The 20,715-nt window shown below is 39.6% G+C and overlaps 1 protein-coding gene across 6 annotated transcripts in view; it reads left to right on the forward strand.

Moving 5' to 3' along the window:
• LOC125074065 (transcription factor BCFI-like) overlaps window positions 1–10,530 on the forward strand; it is a 35,659-nt gene extending 25,129 nt beyond the window's left edge. For 3 of the 6 annotated variants that reach the window (XM_047685321.1, XM_047685331.1, XM_047685293.1), the window contains exons 3-9: window positions 1,624–1,736; window positions 1,889–2,106; window positions 3,461–3,524; window positions 6,986–7,197; window positions 8,163–8,327; window positions 8,445–8,598; window positions 8,677–10,530. In XM_047685321.1, coding sequence (XP_047541277.1) covers window positions 1,624–1,736; window positions 1,889–2,106; window positions 3,461–3,524; window positions 6,986–7,197; window positions 8,163–8,327; window positions 8,445–8,598; window positions 8,677–8,939 — 1,189 coding nt within the window. In that variant the 3' untranslated portion in view covers window positions 8,940–10,530. Of the gene's footprint in view, window positions 1–1,623; window positions 1,737–1,888; window positions 2,107–3,460; window positions 3,525–6,985; window positions 7,198–7,358; window positions 7,508–8,162; window positions 8,328–8,444; window positions 8,599–8,676 lie in introns of all 6 variants that reach the window. The other 3 variants (XM_047685330.1, XM_047685303.1, XM_047685311.1) reach the window with 3 other exon arrangements.
• The last annotated feature ends 10,185 nt before the right edge of the window (window positions 10,531–20,715 follow it).

Here is a 20,715-nt window from a genome sequence, read left to right on the forward strand (position 1 = left end):
TTTGAGAACCCCTAAACTTATAGTGTCACGAAACTAAAAGTTCAGTATTCAGATGCGTTTTGAGTTGGGCTGTTCTATTCTATTTATTCCGGCTGCGAATCTCAAAACAGTCCCTCGTGATTTATAGCTAACTATGTTTGTGACACATCGGCCTCGTGTTGTCGTCTGCCGTCACGACCTCGTCCATACACGGCCACGATCGAAAATATAAGACCAATTTTGAACTTTGATACGAAACGTACCTACGAGTCTACTACTACAACTAAGGTACTGCTACAATCACTAAGGTAATCGCGTTAATAACGGAGGTAATCATTAGAACTACATTTCAAGCTAATATTAAACAACGCTGATCTTAATGTAACCGATGATAGTATTTTAAAGAATCTGCTTCGGTTCATTTCTCAATATTAATGACATAAAGATACAGCTCCACAGCATTCGCGATTGGTGAAGTTAGACAACTACCTAAATAACACGAATAGTAGGTATAAGTATGTATTTTTGCTACTTGTTACGTTATACGTTGGTTAATTCAGTTGTAGTTTAGTACATATACGTACAGCGTGTGAATGTCCCAACGTGTGTCTTCTGGGCTTAGACGTAATCACGGGCCAGGTGACATGGTTCTAGCTTGTATTATAAATTATTAATTGTCAAAATATCTTATTATATGATAATTGTATGATTATAAATAACAAATTAATAGCACCATACATATTGTCTTTATGTAAAACGTACATTTTTTTATTGTCAATTATAAATTTCTTTAATAATTCTTGCGAAAGAGTAAAAAACCTGTAGTAAGTTCTTGTCGTTTCTTGTAGTTCCAGTAGGATCTATTCAGAACCAGCTTTGCTCTATTTTTAACGTATCTGTAAGTCATGATTCCTAATTAGGTATCTACTTGTATAAAGTTTGTTATTTAAATATGTATTCTGCGGTAAGCGAAGAGAAGTAACTCTGATTTAGGGTTATAGAATTAGGTACATATGTATTGCCCGAGATTATTATGAAAAGGTATATTTTTTATTAGAAGTTATATTTCTTTTGGCGCGTTATGAAAAAATAATGACGGTGATTATGAACATGTCATATGAAGTTGCTCGCTGAACTGCCAATTAAGTGTCGAGTTGCTCGAAAGAGACAACTTCACACCTTAAATTATTTTTACAACAAACTAGCTGAACGTGCGTCTTTACCCGCGCGAAACTTATAAATCACAAACTTCAAAACCCCATAGTACCCCCTCGTTTCGGATAATCGATTTCGATTTAATTTATAAGTAGATTATTATTATTTTATTGTAATTAATTAGTTGTATGCTATTCAAATTAAATTTAATTACGACGGAAAAGTAATACTTCACACGCTCTTTTTTTTTAAATAAAAAAAAAAACAAAATCAAAGCTTACTTATTCAATTATTTTTACAATTAGCAAACACGTCATGTTAAAGAACTGTATTAAGCATAAAGCTACCACTGGTTCGGAATGTACGTGTAGGCGTACTGGAAAATTTATTTACACAACGGGCTTCCTGTTTTTTATTCACCACCAAGTGAACATTAGTTCAACAATATAAAACCGTCGACAAGTTTTAAAATGTGTCTGTTAATCGCAGCGGAGGCGGTGGAGGCGCGGCCTACACGCGTTGTGCGTACCCGACCGCCGGCTCGCCTTACTTCAGCAACGGTGCAGACCTCACGCAGCCGCAGATATGGACCTCAGCTGCAGGTACCAATCTTTCCGACGACGATCTCGTCGTTATTGTGCAATTGAACTATTTAGTCTTTTAGAAGCCCTTAAGGCACAGTCTGCCAACATATAGCTGTACATTCAATATTACAGCCCGCATTATATTACATAGAAATGTTTATGTAAAACAGGAGGATCGCCGAACTACGGCACCGCTAGTGGCGCTGGCTCAGTGCTCGGTGAGGAATATGGTGATACGGGAGAGGCGGGCGAGAGCGGAGGGGCGGGAAGCGGGGGCGCACTGCCCGCCTTTAGCGCTCGTTTCGGAGGCGCCTTCGCCAGCGCCACTTCCAGGCCGTCCACTGTATACGGCACCACCGCGCTGGCTACGAACGCTTATGCACAACCGGTAAGTGTTGAGATCACTGAACGTAGGTAACGTTCACCCCGCGTTAATATCCGCTTTCGATAATACATATTTGTCACATCCAAAACCGCCAATATTTCTGCATAATTGATCGTCTGATTGATTGTCTGATAGATCCGCGATAATCACTGTATTGCGAACACTAGAAGGAAGGATAAGCTTGCATATAATGTCATGTTTCAGACTCCGCAGCCAATAGAGCCACGTTATTACCGTAATGAGTATCTAAAGGCATTCGTTCCCACGTACCATAAGTGGCAGGAATAGACGCAAATTCTGTGAATATACATTGCTTAGTTAAAAAAATAACTCTGATTTCTGGTAAGCCTCACGCAATATGTGAGACGCTCGCAATACTTATAGAAAATAATAATACATCACTCATTATACGAATTGATGTAGAAATTTCTACTAATTACATAAATGTTTCAAAAAAAATTCTGAATTTTTTTCTTTATGGTAACATCGGTAAGTGTTTCAAGTTCCATTGAACCGTACGAGCGGTACCTACGAGACGGAAGCAGGTTCCGCGACGGCAATAAGTCACTGATAACGCCGCCGTGCTCAGCGACGCCTGACGAGCGCTTTCCAAACCTCCCCGTATCTATGTACCTACATTAAGCGGTTCACAGTCGACGTACATTCAATTATAACTACCGTTCACGACGGGGGGCCGAATAACTGAATCGACCACATTCGCCATCGCAATACAATCCGATCACTTTGATCACGGTCAGGCTGTGAACTGCAGTGTTTAACAAAATAAGAAGTAAATATGTATAATGTTGTAATGGAGGGATCCATTACATGTATATTGCAAATAGTATTATTATTTTGTTTTAACGACACAAACAAAGAGAAATAATGAATATAATTTTTCTGAATAACATTGCGTCTGAAGATAAATTAAAGAATAAATACAATTGGCGAAAGTAACGAGCCCCGTGTCGGCTAAAACGATAATCACCTGAATCAGCAATATTCCCGTTTAATTTTACCGATTCACTGAATATTATTTTTATATTTAGCGTGTGGTTGTTGCTGCTTGCAAATAAGTAGATTTATTTTTTTAGGTTACCTACATAAGTTATAAAATTAAAATTCTGTTGTACCTACTGTTGATCTATACTTGCTTGCTTTTCATAACCGGTGCGATGATTCGAACAGTGTAAGCTATGTTTCAATAAGTATTGATAATTATTGACTTATACGTACGTACATTCGACTAGGTAGGCCTACTAGTAGTAAGGTACGAAGAATTGGATACAATAGATATGAAAATAAAACATTATCGACAACTCTAAATAGTAAGAGCGGCACATTCTTTCATTTTCAGGAAGTATGGAGTCTAGACGGCAGCCGACGGCCGCAGCTCTCCGCCGCCGCCAGCCTCTCAGCCAGTAAGTACAGCGAACATTACAAGATACCGAATGAACATCTTTATCGACTCACTGACGTTAAATAAATATTAATTAGAGTGACGGTGACATAGTACTAAAGTAGAACACAACTGAATGCTTATTACATTACTTGTGTCGAGACACCAGATTCAAACGTATAAGAGAGCAAATACTTTGAGCATACCATGACCCGTGTGGCAGTAATTAGAGTAAATACGTAAGAATGTGTTTGTTTGCGTGGCCTGCGCGCGCACGCGCCGACGCAAACACGCCGTGGTCGCCTGAAGTCCGCATGATTCACAAGACGATTGTTTACATGTCCTTTGTTCATTTGACAGTTCTCGCTTAAACAAAGTATTCGAGTTTGCCGATTGTGCAGAAATATAAGTTCAAATGATTATTTTATGAGTCAACAGCAACGCACCTTTATATCGACGTTTACCGATGCAGTTTCTATTTTTAAGGAAAGGACTCCACGGACGATACTCAAACGTACATACGTGTGAAAACGAGTAAAAACTGTTGTTGAATAAAATTTTACGGCTTTTAAAATCTGTGACGTTTAGTAAAGGATGCACATCGATAACGCGATCCACTCACGTACACGCACACATGTACATGATGTTGATGACGGTATGCGGTCTGCGGACGTGTGCGTGTATTTTTTTTCGTCGGGGTCACGCGATAGCCCGCCGCTGTCAAAACTTATTATTGATACCCGCCCTGTACAAAAAATAACAGCTTTATGATAAGTCATCTCCGTAACACGGAGGCGATAAGCGCGAGCGCATTGTCTAAAATGATGTGAGGTCATTATCTGAGGGTGAGTTTTTTCGTCGCATCCACTTGAACCTTCGTCCGTCCTCGAAAGCGGCGAAACGGCGCGTTTTATTTCAGTTTTGTAGCCCATTAAATAATTAATAGCTTTTCTTTGAAAGGTTACTCCAGCAGTTAAGTGCTTTAATAAACAGTTCAGTTTTTGCGACTAAATTTTAGAACTAATAAATTAAAACAATATTCGTTTTTACACATTTCTTTTTTGAGACGTATCACCTAAGCGTTACAGAAATAAATGTTCGTCGCTTAACGTTACGATTTGCCGGTAAGTCGGTCATTGCCGATACCCTGAAGCATTGTTAACGATTTGAGTGCTTTAGAATGTAAACAGATAGATATTCCAATAGTGTAGATGCGGTTCAATATAAAGTCTCGGCGTCTCGGCCGCGCTGTTTGCGTAGGTCCCGACAAAAAACGATGTCCTCTTTCAAAATAAACTCGTTCCCTTTTAAGCGCATTAAAATCGCATTCCATATACGGCGTCGGATAAGGCACGTGCCTCGCGCAAACATCGCGACGTCCGGCGACCCCCCGCCCCTCCACTCGCCACCCCGTCACCGCGCGCCCACAATATGATACAAAAAACAATGTTGTCAAACACTAGGCTTGTGCCTGTCCCGTTGCCGTGTCTTATATGTTGTAAAAAATGATTCCTAATAGTTTGACAATTGTTTAGCATCCATAGAAGTTTTAAAACTTATTAATTAATCTTACGTGGTCTCAGTAGGCAAGAGTTAGATCTCAAGTTAATTTACTAACCTACCTATGTATGTAAATATATAATATGTTTGTACTAATTGATTATAGCCAAAAAGCGTCGACGGAATATACTGTGAGAGATGGTCGATTAAAAATAATGTCATCTTTTGTATTTCTGCTATTTAAGGAAAAAGCGCAGTAGTAAGTTATCTGTCTACTATTCAATGCCATGTCGCTCGTTGCGTCAGTTCGCGCTGCGTCAGCGCAGAGGCCCGTGCTTATCTCAGCAGAGAAAGCTGAAACGTCTCTGGCCGTTAGGACACAATTAACACCATTAGGACGAGCTTAACTGCTGACGTCACTGAACTTTTAAATTACACGCTCTCATTAGAGTACCGGCAGTGATATTTAGCCAAGTCCCGTAAATCAGACAATCCTAACTATGAGGTATACTTAATTGCATTTATGAAAATAGAGAATTACATTTTAAGTATAATTTTTACGAGTCCTCAGTCACATAACATTGATCGGCTCGAACACTCGTATCACAATTTACCCAGATTGTGTTACGATGGCGCATCCAAATAGCAAAATGATATTGATATGGTTACCCCGATTAGAAGAATCATTTATTAGCAAAGAAAAATGGTAATTAGACAAGGTTTTCAAGTCCGAGTGTCGGCCAGGAATACATATTGGCCGTCAGATGTGACACATGGCCCTCTCGCTGCGATGCGATCTGATCTCTGATTTCGAGTAACCCGACACTTCATAATGTTACTGCGCTCAATGGGCATCGTTACGAATTATAACAATTACATTTTAATACTGTTTAGTTGAGAATAAATACGTGACGATATTTAATTCAATATGTATAAAAGTGTCGGGACAAATTCCGTATATTAGACAAGTATTCAAATGCCAAAGTCCAAGCCCTTGAAAATATTCATAAGAACTATAATATACTTATATGTTTGTAAACAATAGGAGTAGTAAATCTGACCGATATCACAATTGAGAGTTAACATCTTTTTTACATAAAACCTCAAGACACAGGACTCCACAAGCTCAAACTTGTGTGACTGCACTTTATAGAAAAATACTTAGCATTCCTCTAACAATGATTGGTTTCTCTGTGTTTCTAAAAGCATTAAGTGGCTAGCAGCGAGCTAGCGAGTGCATAGACGGCAATAATATTGTGGAAACCTGAGACTATGGCGCATTCTCGTATGTAGTGCGTTTCCGAGTAGTGCGAACGGCGTGTGCGAGTGACCCAGCAGCACAATGGCATGAATTAAGTCACGAGCGGGTCGCGAAGCACGCGCGGCCTTGCGCCTGCGCTGCAAAGGTATAGCCCGCCGAGTCAGCGCTTCGTGTTTGACTCGCCGGCCATTGCCAAGGTTGCGAGGTGCGACGCTCTGCCCGGAAATTGCTGATCGCGACAACATTTACCATTGTCGGGCTCTATCGATATTAACCCATCAGCATGGTCACTTCAATCACAATATTTACATTCAAAATGTGCTTTCGATGCAGGAATATTAGGCTGTATTTCTCTGTCCCCTCGTCAATAACTTAAATCAACAAAGAAGCTTTATACTCAGGTAGGTACTTTTAATTGTTTAAAGTTCACAAACGGTAGGAGCACCTGTGAAATAATAAGACGAATTATCTAAGAAGTCGTTAGTTTTACAGTCGAGTTAACACGCGCAGCAGACGTAATTCAATTAAGTACAATTAATTAGTATACGTACGATAAGTTATTTATGTTTTATATGCACGACAAATGATATGCTCAAAATATTTCCGAATTGTACTGTGTGCGAAATTGATGCTGTAACTGTAAGTGGGACGCTCGGAGGCGCTGTCGGGTGCGCGAGCAGGGCGAGGCAGGTGTGAGCTAATAGTGTGTTGCGCATGCGCAGTCGATATGGCGGAGTTTTTCACGGAGGGTCGCGAGTGCGTGAACTGCGGGGCCATCCACACGCCGCTGTGGCGGCGCGACGGCACCGGCCACTACCTGTGCAACGCGTGCGGCCTCTACAACAAGATGAACGGCATGAACCGGCCGCTCAAGCAGCCGCGGCGGCTGGTACGTCAGCGGCACGCGGCACACGCGCTGGCGCCCGCTCCCGACGTACGCAGCCACGCCCTCCGCTCGACTAACCCCCTGCCCCTCTCGCCTCTCGCCCTCGCCCCGGTCTCGCCCGCGAGGAATCCGCGCCCGAGCGTCCCCCGATCCAGGCGTCGCGAGCCGCGAGCGTGTCAGTGACAATGACGCTTGACTGTTGGTTGCAGTGGCCGCGGAGGGGGCCCCGCCGGGCGCGGATTTCTACAAAGGCTTCCTGTTTAACGGCGTCGGGACGCACGCCTTGCCCGCTTCCGGCCAACTCTGTACGCCCGCGCTCGCCGTCTCCACTCCCCCCGACTACAAACAGAAGAAAGGGGTACGTTCGCCCCAACCCTGTCCTCACTGAAGCCCTCCTGCGAATATCTTCGCTTTCGACCCGTTTCATGATCGAATTACTTCTTTGTGATTAATATTCACTACCTACGAAAAGGATCCCCGATTTTAAAGTTGCCCTTCTCAAAGAACCCTGTTCCTCCAAGTCCTGTGACATCCATAACACACACCTACATTTTTCACTCTCATTTCGCTTCTAACAAAAAATAACAATACTGTCGCCTACTAACACACATCGCTTGTATGCTATCTCATTATCCTTAACTGGAATTAACGAACCTACTTTTGATCGATCTGGGTTCTTTTTAAAATACAATAAAAAGTCGTGTATTTAAAATTTGCCGCAAATCTCCCAGATCGGATGTGTCGTTTCGTTAAACCCTCTCTGCAGATGTTACTTAGTTTCAATCCAATTTATGTGGAATGTTAAATTCAATAAATAGTAAAATAGTTGATTGAGCTAAATACACACGAAGAGCATGACTTATTCCTTTGAATTTGATCTGTGAGTAATTTAAACATTAAATATCTATTGCAATATAATTGTTCATTTCATTGTGATTCAACTTCACTTTACGCCTACAAATTGGATTGAAACATGGCACGAACGCGGTTGTAAGCTATGTTTTGGTGCGCAGATGGGCACGAAGCGGCCGGGCATGTCTTGCAGCAACTGTCACACGACCACCACCTCGCTGTGGCGTCGCAACGCGCACGGCGAGACCGTCTGCAACGCCTGCGGCCTGTACTACAAGCTCCACAACATCAACCGTCCGCTCGCTATGAAGAAAGACTCCATACAGGTACACAGTCACTCTCGATCACCAACGATTTGCTTTTTTAAGCTCGACGATAACAATCGGAACTCCGACAAGCGAACTATTGTAATGCAGTAATTAGTGAAATATTTTCAATTTCAGACGAGAAAGCGGAAACCTAAGAACAGCATGAAGGCCGAGAGAAGTTTGAGTAAGAGTTTAGTGAACGCGGCGCACGCGGCGCACGCGGCGCACTCGGCGCACAACTCGCACAACTCGCACTCGGTCGGAGCCGCCGTCAAAATGGAGAACCTGCGTGAGTACCATCCGCCGTCGGGGCGCTGACGAGTAGTCGCAGGCCGACAAGCAGCAGTCTAACGCCACCTGTCCGCAGTGGAGGGCGGCGCGACCGGCGGCGCGGGCTCGGGCGCGCGCTCCCCGCTGACGCTCGGCTTCTACGTGCAGCAGCACGCCGCCGCCGTGAAGCTGGAGGAGCCGCCGCCCGCGCACGCGCACCAGCACGCGCACCAGGCGCACCACCCGCACCAGGCGCACCACGCGCACCACGCGCAGTCCTTCTACGACGAGACGGAGTACCGGCGCGCGGAGCCGCAGGAGCGCCTCGAACGCCCGACCGTCGTGTCGTTGGGCAGCTGAGCGCCGTCCGCGTCTCCCGTAATAATCTCAGCCCCGCGACCGGCCGTCGCGAGCGGAATAATAATAAGAATCTCAGTCGTTTAAGCTTAGTTAATCGTAGAGTAGCGGACGAGAGCCGAGGAGTCTTCGCTAGTTGACCAAATAGAGCGGATAGGGCGCCGGAGAGCGGGCTCGGGCCTCGCCGGGATCCGTGCTCCATCCGAGTTTGAGTAGTTTTACTATAGAATTTTATATATTTTATGTTAGAGAGGAGTCTATGAGTACGAGCATTTATAGAAAATTATTTAAATATTTACAATGACTTTTTAACATAGACCAGTACTAATTTAGTCTATCATTCGAAATTATTGTCACGAATATCGATGACGATCTAGCTCGAAAGTTAAGATAGGAACAAATCGCCAGACGCTACGCTCGTGACCTTCGGAACGCCATCATTACTCGATCTAAACGGTTGCTTATTAGAATCTCTCTTGAAAATATTTAATATATACTAATGAGTACGCAGTTTAGAAGTCCACGAGTCGCGCCTGCGACGAGCTCTCCGACGTCGCCCGGCGGCTGACGGCGTGTTCTGTTACCAAATAATTATTATACCTATGTATAAATACTATAAGACTGTGCTTAGGCATTCCTAAAGTGTTGCATTCCTAAATAGATATATCGCTTAGTTACTTTATGTAATGTTATACAATAGTTCTTAAATACGCCACTGAGGCTGTTCGTAGGTAACAAAGTCTACATTATATTCGATATTATTGTGTGTTAATTTTATTATATTTTTATGAACTCCATGACTTCAAAATGCATTCCACGAATTTATAAATGTATAAGATTTTATATTAAGTTGTGCGTTATTGAGGCTCTGTCACGAAATAAAAATACAAGCGACAAATAGCGTTCGAAGCATTTCAACATCTCATCGTCACCTCAGATATATCTGTGTCGACTACAACCACTTCCCGAGTCTGATAGTACCCACTCGGCAGTGTCGTACGCACTTGGTTCATTAGAATCATTCACCGGTTCGGGAGTGAGTGTGAGATTTAGTTTTATTATCACAGAACCGACGAATTATGATGACAATAAAACCACGACGGTGGGCGACGTTCTTACTGTACTTGTGCTCGCAACAATTGGCATAATAACTTAAACAAGACATAATGTAAGTAACGTAAGAGAATCGCTCCGTTGTTTGACCACGTGCTCGTTTCGCCGCGAAGCCGATGCTCCAACTTCTGTACATAACAAATATATCTGTATGAATTAATATAATTACCTGCTGTTGCTTTAGTCACTAAATTATAATAAACATTTTTATTAAGTACTTTAATAAAATTTAAAAAATAAAACGATTAGTGAGTGATGAATTTAGTAATACGGTTGCTCACCGGAGGCGACCGGAACAGGTCCGGGCGCCACGCAAGTTATATAGCGATATATACACAGATACATATAGCGTGTTTATTATTATTTATGTATGATAGAGTCCCGCGGCAGCGATGCGCTGCTCGCGGTCTGCAATTACATTTTATGTAAATATAATATAAGCAATGAAAGTACACTTTGAATAAATCGAATTATTAATTAACATATTGTTTAATTTAACCTTTATATCGATTACATTACCTAAGGGCTCGGTGCTGAACTGTAACCATCTACGTACATTCAATTATTAAAGAAGACTTTTACGATAAAGTAAGAATAGAAATCTAACAACAATTATAAAAGGTAATAAGACTGTCGGCTCGGTGTACAGATTCTACCAAAAAAAGAATTGTCGAGAAACTTAGTTGATAGTTTCTTATTAAATGTTTTTCATTGAATCTAAAAAGTGGGCACTCATTTGTGTTTTTCTATTAATAATTATAGTTTTTTTTACGTTTTTGACATACTTTAACGAATAAAAAGGTTGAATACAGGTAGCCAATTGCTGACTTTTCATGCATTTAGTCTTCATTCACCTCAACAATAAATTATATGATTTAAAAATCAAGTATTCAATGAATATACATACGTAGTAAATATTCACGAACTTTGCACTTCTAATTCTATTCTAAGAGCTATCTTTTCTACAGAAAAACCTTTAAATGCAAATAGAACTAAACTACGGATAAAAAATGTCTTAAATAACGATCGCGAATTCAAAGTTTAAATAAATCTTTAGTTGTTACCTATTTTTAAATCAGGCTACTACTAATCAGGCTCAGGGTAGATTCCAAGAACCACAGAACTGTACCTACTATAAACACTGAGCACAGTCTTTGAAAAATTAATAATCAATAAAATATTACCTATATAACTTTAATAAACTCTAGTGGCTACACATCACAAACACTTCGGATTCACGAAGCGCCGCTCGTCAAACACGCTAGTGTTGAGCTCATTCAAAATATTTTTGAGGCCTAGGAGGAGTCGCAGGATGCATTAGGGACATTTTGTGACTTATCTAAATCGATTGTATGCACCATGAAACACTGACCAGAAAGCTACATCACTGCGGCTTAAAAGAAGCCGCTCTCAATCTTCTGATTTCGTACCTGAATAATTGAGTTAAGAGGGTTGGTGTAAATGGTAAAGATCTGGATCTATTCTTGTACCTTTTATCTTCTTCATTTACATAAACGGCTTGCCATGTCTGGTAGGAAACAAACATGAGATTGAAAATACCTCGTTAATTTTTAAAATAATAAGATGTTAATTGCTCATTACGAGATGAACAAATCTCTCTCTGATGTAGTAAATTGCTTTAGTGCTAATAAGATATTTCTAAATAATAAAATAAGAACAAAATGTATTAAATTCACTGCACCAAACGTAAGATTTGTCAAAAGTAATGCATTTTTAAATGGGGGAGCTTTCGACATTATTGACACGACGGAATTTTATGGTTTAACTTCCGTTAGTTAACTACACAGTAATAGTCCTGCGACATTCGCGGTCAAAATTTGTTAGCGACTATGTTAGCGACGAGTATTTCTTACGACATTTTACTTTTTGGTAATGCAGCCGGTATTGGTAAATACCCGCTATGGGTCCTAAGCATCTATAAGAAGTTAATTTAAGGAAATAAAAGTATTAAATGTCGCCTCAATGATTAATTATGTAATATATGTTCGTAAAAATATAATTGAATTTTCTAGAAATTGTGATGATCATACTATTAATAGGATACAAGGAGCATTAATAAATAAAGAGGGTGCTCCTGTCATCAGGCTACACTGGGTTATTTGTTTTTTTAGTTGGTTTCACATTTTATACGCTTTTAACACAATCTTCCCGAAAAGGTTTGCTTAATTGCATGCAAAAAAAAACGAAGATCAGACGTTGATCTTAACAATATAATAAGGTCTAGTGTTTGGGTGAGGTGACTACAGAAAAAAATATACTTATCTTAGTTTTCCGCAATTAATTTTAGGTGAGATATTTATGTATGATTGATAATCACACTACATCGAAAATATACTTGTTTTAAAAATATAAATAAACATATAACAAAAATAAAACCTTCTCCTTAATTTCAAGAACCCTTGAAGAATATGTATAATTATATTAAATACTACAGGTAACAAGCATCAGCCTTTGGACAGTCCCACATGAATTTGTGACTACGCCAATAACCTGAGGAAAAACTACACCATTTCAAGGCGAAGATGGGTTGACGCTGCACTGAACCAAAAATGTCCTCAGGATCCTCTTGTCTCTTCAGCAGATTTATTTGCTTCCGAAGTGCTCTGGCATCTTTCAATCGTTTCGGTTGTAACGTGTTGTGTTCCAGGCACTCGTTGTTGACCATAAATTGTGTCTTATCATTCGTACTTTAAATTAAAAAAATACATTTGTATATTTTAATATGAAATTTTGAATAATATGTGTATTTTGAGTAACTGTTAATATATTAATATTTCCTCATATCATATTAAGTAATATTATGAAAAATCGATTAAGTACTTCCGCCGGATATTTTCAAGCATTGTATTGATTGATATAAAGAACTCGTTTAAAACAATTCTTGTAGTGCTTGGCTTTATACAAATATTAAATATAATAGACTAGTTTGTTGTCACTAAAATTTTTCCGTCGGCATTTTACATTGTCGCGACGTTAAAAAAAATGTCACTTGAAACATTTATTTAAAGCTATTCTTTAAAAATGATATAATTGTGAGTGCATTTGAACTTAGAGTTGAGCGTGTCTTTTAATCGGATCACATTTCACGAAAATATGAACACAGTTAATAAACATTTTAGCGGGAAATGTGTACTAGGCATTAGAAAAATACCTGTGAGTAATCTAGCACGGCTTGTGAACGTGATTCAGCGGCGATGGGTGGTGAGGAGTGAGGGGGAGGGGGTTCGCTGAAACAATATGGCGGCTTATCGCGGCCATCACGTCACGTGCCGCGTTCACCACACCCGCCCGCGCTTTATTAGCTTTTCACGGAAAATATTCGACGAAATAACAACTGATAAGATCGTGTTGAGGTCGATCGGCGCCCATCAATAATCCTTGGACGTATCGAGCGCCTATCAGATCGTCGGCGGGATTACGATCGTCGCCACGGCGCCGTCGTACCTACTGCACTGTACCGCACTGTACTGCACTGTAACGCACCGTACTGCACTATGCTGCATTGCGGACCACACCACTTCCGAGACTATACACCGCGGCTCGATCGGCTGTTCTAAGAGTCTACGTCTACGCGAAGTATCACTAGTAATGAGCCGGCGGCGAAGATACGAGCTCTCGTAATCAAATCTCTGGGCCTTCTATCTGATAATTACTCAGTATCGGGGATGGTATCGCGATATCTCAGCTACCGTAGATACGGCTGAATATCACGGACACTTTCAGCACGACGCTTCGACGATAGGGGAGAGGGATAGCGGGGGCGGGAGCTGGGGGAAGTGTACTCGACGGCGATGCCTACAAATATTTGCGTAGAGCCCGTCGCTGTTTGCTCGCCTTATCACGTCACTCGCGAACACACCCAGCGTGCTTGTTCCCTCACGACGTCGACTCACTCGCGCGTCCTCCACTAGCGTCGCCGAGGTGAACATTCCGACGTACAGATTGTTCACTACGGAACGTTCTCATACGGAATCCTTCTAAAGAAGAAATGACTCAGGACATATCGGCCGCAGATAGTCACAGTAAACATAAGCACCGATAGCGGGTGGCAGCGCGCTGCTCATCAGCTGTTCGGCTAGATACTGTATCTGTTAGATACGATTATCAAAACTCTAAGATAGGCAATCTCACATTAACACCTAGTTAAGATAAACGAGATAACGTTTTGCATATCTAAGGAGTATACGATAGGAGAACACCACGCGGCGCGGGGTCGTTGCACTCTGCATGCTACTAGACCAACTATTACCACCGCGAGGAACATTACTTATTCATGGAACATTACTAGGAAAACTTTTAATCACACATCTCAAATTCTATCATGAAGTTTGCCGTACACTCGCCTAATAGATATGATAAACATTTGGCAAGACTATTCTAGTTTCATACGTTTAATAGCAATAAGCACATTTATAAAACGCCAAAGTACTCATTTATTATCATTACACCTATTATTATAACCGAGTACCGAACATTCAACAAATATCTAAATAAGGCGAAACTTAAACAGCTAGCAATGTACTAATAATAATAATGTTTTAATAATAACACTTGAGTATAAAGTGGACGGCATAGTCAAATGCGTGCAATGAAGAAATTAAGAAAAATAACACGAGAAATATCCTGAGTTCCTGAGAAAGTTCAAGTCCCGTGCCCGTGCGGTGTTCACCGAGTGGCGGCGCCCGAAGACCTAATAAAAGTAAATTACCGATGTAGAACAGCTAGTGAATACGTTCTTTATATAAAATAAGTTGATATAAGATTATAACTTTGAAAATAAATAAAATAGTGTGGACGCTGATAACACTAAGCGAGTGTAATTAATACGATGTTGTCGCCAGATACTTACGTACTCGTGCAGGCGAGTCTACAGCTACACATGCGAGCCTACAGATACACATCTAGCGATGTTGCGATGATAACGGCTTGTTTATATACTTACTTATTTAAGGTGACTCAACAATATTTCTTTTGAATTCATAGATCTAAGAAATCTAAGGATTACAATACGAGCGTTAAAATATATATTGTCATGTATGACGTTCGCGGTGCGGTGGAGTGCAGGGAAGGGGGTGCTCGAGATCCGCGTGATAACGACAAGCACGCACACACTCACGTGCTATCATTGGTTCGTTCTATTAAGTCCTAAGCCTGTAGGCAACACGCCGATCTATACTTACCGCGCTAACTACATTGCGGACTACGTGTGCCTTTACATTACAGTAACAATCTAGTTTCCCAGTGCTGAGCTAACGCCTCCTCTGCTGTTAAGGAGGAGTTTGGAGTATATATGTACATATGTGACTCCCGTATGTGGCACGACGTGAAATTCAGGTCGATTACGTAAATAGTCCACGACGTGTAAAACGCAGTGCTTGCTCAGATTTGAGCCCGACTGTGCCGATCCCCGACGTATTCTAATCACCGAGTCTTTTCGTTAATACATATTCTATACAATATAACAATTAAAAAATGTATCCAACTCTAACAAAGTACGAATTGTACAAAAACCCTCACCGATGTAAATGACTTAATGGTTTGATAGACAGACAAGACATGTAAATAAAAACTTTTAATAAAAAATCAACTGAGTACCTAATTATTCAATTTTACTATATATTGAGTTATTTTGAAAAATAATGTAAATTAAAAACCGATAAGTCAAAAAGTCTATTAAGGGCGATTTAAATGATTTAAACTTTATGCATAGATGTGTGTGTGTAGGTCGCAGGTTACCGTAGATGCAAATAAACAATTTTATAAAATATAATTTCCCAATGGCGTGGCCAACAGTTGTAATTATCTCGATTTAGTTAAACTTGCCTATAATGCTTTGTGCAAAGTCACGTATATGCTATTGAATCAGTTGAGTATTTTTTTCTTAGTAATAAATTGTCAATGCTGCTTACATTAACGTTCACTTCCTGTCGCCCACTGCGTATCACTTTGGGTACTATACGACGCACACTATTCATACTTATCAAAATTAATAACAAATTAATATTAATGTTTTTTTTTAAAAAAAAAAGTAATTGTTTAGTATTTATACTTCAGACTGGTCTGGTACATACCTAATTGAATACAATACGATATTCAATAAGCCTGTGTTTATAGAAAATATTAAATATCATAGATATTTAAGTTTAAAGTTTGTGTAGACGCATAGTTAGCAACTTTTTTCATCCAGTTTTTATTTTTTTATTTAAATAATTTTAATAATTATTTTTTAACTAGGTCATGTGTAAAAACTAAGTACATAGAAACTTCCCTTTAGAGCAACCTAGTTTTCTTCGCTCAGTGGTCCAGTTTTATCTTCTTATTTACATTGGATTTAGGCCGAACTCAGGTGAGGATGTTCTGTAAGGCCTCCACACTATAATCCTAAAGAGTACATTGACTATATTTGTGCAAATGTACTAAAATACCCGCGTAAATGTATGAGAACATAAAATATTTACATAATTATATTATGTTTATTGAAATAATGGAATTTAGGCAGCTATAAATTTTTAAAAACCCAAGTAAAAAAGTTTCACATAATTTGTAATATTATTAAGGACCCCCTGCCCCCACTATTCCCCCCACCTCTTGAATAGGAATGGAGGCCTTATCCCAGCAACAGCATTTGGTTGGTCTAGGGTCTCCTGATCAATCCCAGCCCCCGCACGGGGCATCACTAAAACTGTAAGTATAAATATATATATAATAATTAATATAATCTTTAAAATGGGTTTCATGAATGTAGGTCACATTCAGTAAAGATACGAGACGGTACATTGTAAAAAATCTACGTGTAAAATATTTCTCTGAATTAATTCGTCAGAACCGTTTCAAAATGCCATCTAAAATTTAGGCGTAGTTTATTCCTTTACGCCAGGCGCGTTCATGATTTCATACCAGTGGTGTCGTCGCTGGTAATGTTCTTCTTTTATTTCCATGATTTGGGAAAAGTTAGTTGTTATTTTCGGCCTGAGGTTTTGTATTTTCTGAACTGACACCATTCATGCTTCACACGATCATGATTTTTAGTCGACTTTTAAATCTTGAATGTGTGGAATCACGAAATTCTGGTTGGGCTGGCTGAGTAGCAGAGTTTACAATTTTATAATTGAAAAAAAAAATTACTATATTTTGCTTGTATGAACGTATACTGTGTAAAGTGCTGTGTTGTTCTTAAGACACAAATTTCTCTTAATCGACTTTAGATTGTATTCAAGGGTCGACGGTTTCATCGTATTCTGCGCAAGCTTCACGGTGTTACATTTAATCCTTATTACTATTTGACACTAGAATTTCTATTAAATATCGAAAAATGATTTTCAGTAACCTCAAAACGATCTTTCGAAATCTCTAAACAGATCAGCTATCAAGTGGTTCCATATATTGACGGCTGTCAGTCTGTCAAGCGGACAGCCGATAAGGTGTGCGAGCGCCGCCCACCTGCCATCTCGTCTAACACGCTTCTTGTGTATGACCTATTATTTATCGCAAGAAAATTACAAAATAACACCTTTAAGTCATATACTGAAATCAGGGATGTTATTGAGCTCCGTAACCGTAATCCAAACAATCGCATATCCGAAACCAAGATCTCTCCGAAACCGCAACCGAATCCTATTTAAAAATTGTTTATTATGTTTCTTTTCTGTGATTTCATGTGCCCGTACCGAGTATCATGTACAATAATAGCCAATAAATAAAGTCAAACTGTTACATTGTCTTTTACAATTTCTTAATCACCTAATATTCGTAGTTGAAACTACCCGAAACAAACGGATAATCCGAAATCATTTCGTAACCGTACCTAAAACTGGTAATGTTGTATTCACATATCCAGATTTAAAGTGAAATATCCATAACCATCACCTGCTCAGGGGCCCCATCCTGAGAGGGCCCCGAAGAACCAACAATTTCCTTCATACGTACACAGCACAAAACACACGTTGACTGTTATGTATATTTTCGAAAGTGATATATTTGGAAGAAATATCTAACATATTTATCAAAAAAGGCTATTGACGATAGTCGATATTAAAAGTAGAAACATGTGCTCTTCATGATAGAATCCAATCAGATTCCTACTTAAGTTTGTATCGTTAAGTCTAAAGTTAGTTTTAGTGTCGTGTTTTTTAGTTAAATTCAAATAGAAAGTTAATTATGTCTTATTGAATAAAACAGTAATAGAAACTAAAAAATCACAATCCTGAATCACATTCACGAATTGGGCGTTAATAAATAATTTGCAAAAATAAAAATATTTATTTTCGAACAATCTTACAAAAACAAGGATGACAGAGAGATGAGATAAGCGCTGATCTGTGAATCATGGAGGCGCACATGTCGCGATCGCGGCCGCTGTCGAGTTCTGCACCCATCGACTCGAGTGTCTGATAACGCTTGGAGCAGCGCATGTGAGCTGCGCGACTCTACAGTCGCCCGGAGACGTGGCCGACAGTGGAAAATTTGTTCAACTTTCAGTCTTTCCATACTTTACATCACAGGTTGATACTGACAGGTGAAGTTGTCACACTCAACGGCTGTATTGCGTATCTATTACCAGTTCGTAAAAGTTGCTGACTTTTGACAGAAACAATGTTCACAAATAGATTAGATTGTAAGTAATGCGATCGGTGGTAAGGAAACACATTTTTGCTTGCTTACGGGGCAAGAGTGTTTGTAGGCCGATGTGATAACTTACTATTACATCAAACAAACCTAAAATCGAATAAACTTATGCTCTAGGATATAAATGTACAATAACAACGTAGCGAAAGGGGTTTCATGACTTTAATTCAGTAGAATTGTGACCCTTCAAAAACCCAATTTACGATATGGAATGACTATTTAATGTCGGTATCACAAAAATAAGGAACGTTTATGTTACTGTTAAACAACACGTACCACTTCAACTTAAACCCACTTCGAGACAAGTGGAGAAATAGAGCGAGCACCGTGTCGCGCCTTACGACTCGCTCTGCCATCGCGACGACTCACATGCTGATGACTGCGATCGTAAACGAACTCTTTATTCGGCTAGAACTTTAAGTTATTTAAAACAATATTCCATTATTTATTGCCAATCTATTACACGCTTAAAATTTCAGACAAAAGTGTTATAACGTTTTTGTCCTTGATCTTGATTAACTTAATTTTAAATTTAAGGTTTTAATAATTCTTTATTGGCGACAGCGTTCTCCGTGACCTACACTGACTCGCACATCCTAGGGCGTGGAACAATTAACAGAGTGTAGGTACGTATGAAAGTACAACATGTTTAAGAATATGTACTACGCAATATCGTTATTTTTTTAATCAAATCTTTGAACGCTTGTTGCCTAACTTTAACTTAATTAGCTTCGAATGGTTCAGGATCTATATTCTCCACTCTACTCAGCGTTGTACCATCGAATACTGGAAATATCATGTTTTGTGCTATTTTATATACGAACTTTCCTAATATTAACTTTAAGCGCTATGAAACTAAAGCTGATAAGTGCTCAATTTATTGAAGTCTTTTGCTTTAATTCATATAAGCTGTATTATATATATATATTATATATATCGGTTTCTACAACTTTGTAATGCCTACACGTGTCGAATTGCGTTATTTCGAGATTTTAAAAAGGTTTTCATTATATAATAATTTGTATCAGTCAATTGATTAATGGTATATGTTTGTTGTTAGAATAGACCACTGTACTCGCAGGGACTTATTCAGAATACCCATCGGAGTACGAGTCGCTGTGAACTCGAGTAGAAGCGCGCGCCGGGCACGGCTCCTCAACGCTCCTACAGAACTAGCGACATCGACATCGACTATCGGCTGTAATTAGAGCGATGATCGATGTCTCAAGTAAGCCCCGATAAGATAACGCCTCAGCGCATTACCGGCTTATCGAGCATTTTATTGTCACATATCCATTGTAAAAATTATTGTTTTAAACCAAATTATTATAGCGACATAAATTCAAACATAAAAAGGATTATAAATGATGCTCCAAGCGTAATTGTCCCAAGGCTCGGTGACGTTAACTCAACGAGAGTTCAGCTCTATAATGTACACTTTTCTCTGACATGAAAACTTGTTTACTTTTCTTTTCGCACTTAATTCTACACCGAGAGTCGTGAAAATGATATTCCACGGCTCTGCGTTAAGACTTGCTTGACGGTTCTATCCCGCGAGATTACAAGTAACATTTAGGTACAATAATTAAGATTGAGTGCACAGGAGCCAGAGTAATTATACGCACATTACATTTTGGTTAAAGTTGTACCTGTTGTCAGTGGATTGTTCATATTTCTTATTCTCTCAATATCTGTGGTGACTTTAACATAAATTTACTATTTGAAAATAAAATCCTAGCATAACTAGCTAGAGAGGGAAAAATGTGCTCACAGTTTTTTTACAGCAAACGCGCTAACAAGAGTAGGTATCTATGACACTTGAGCGACCTTCATACGTTATAATTTAAATTATTATAGTTGTGGGACAAAGTATTCCGATTCTGATCCTTTTAGTTTGATGGAGCTCACGCTTCACACTGTTAACTCTTCAGAGACTCTTACTAGGAAAAATGGTTGTGTCGCAGCGTGGGGTAGTACTTCATAACCTTAACCATACCTCTCCCTAAATATGTTTTAATTT

This window comes from Vanessa atalanta, chromosome 2, assembly GCF_905147765.1.
Source record: "Vanessa atalanta chromosome 2, ilVanAtal1.2, whole genome shotgun sequence".
NCBI classification, from domain to species: domain Eukaryota; kingdom Metazoa; phylum Arthropoda; class Insecta; order Lepidoptera; family Nymphalidae; genus Vanessa; species Vanessa atalanta.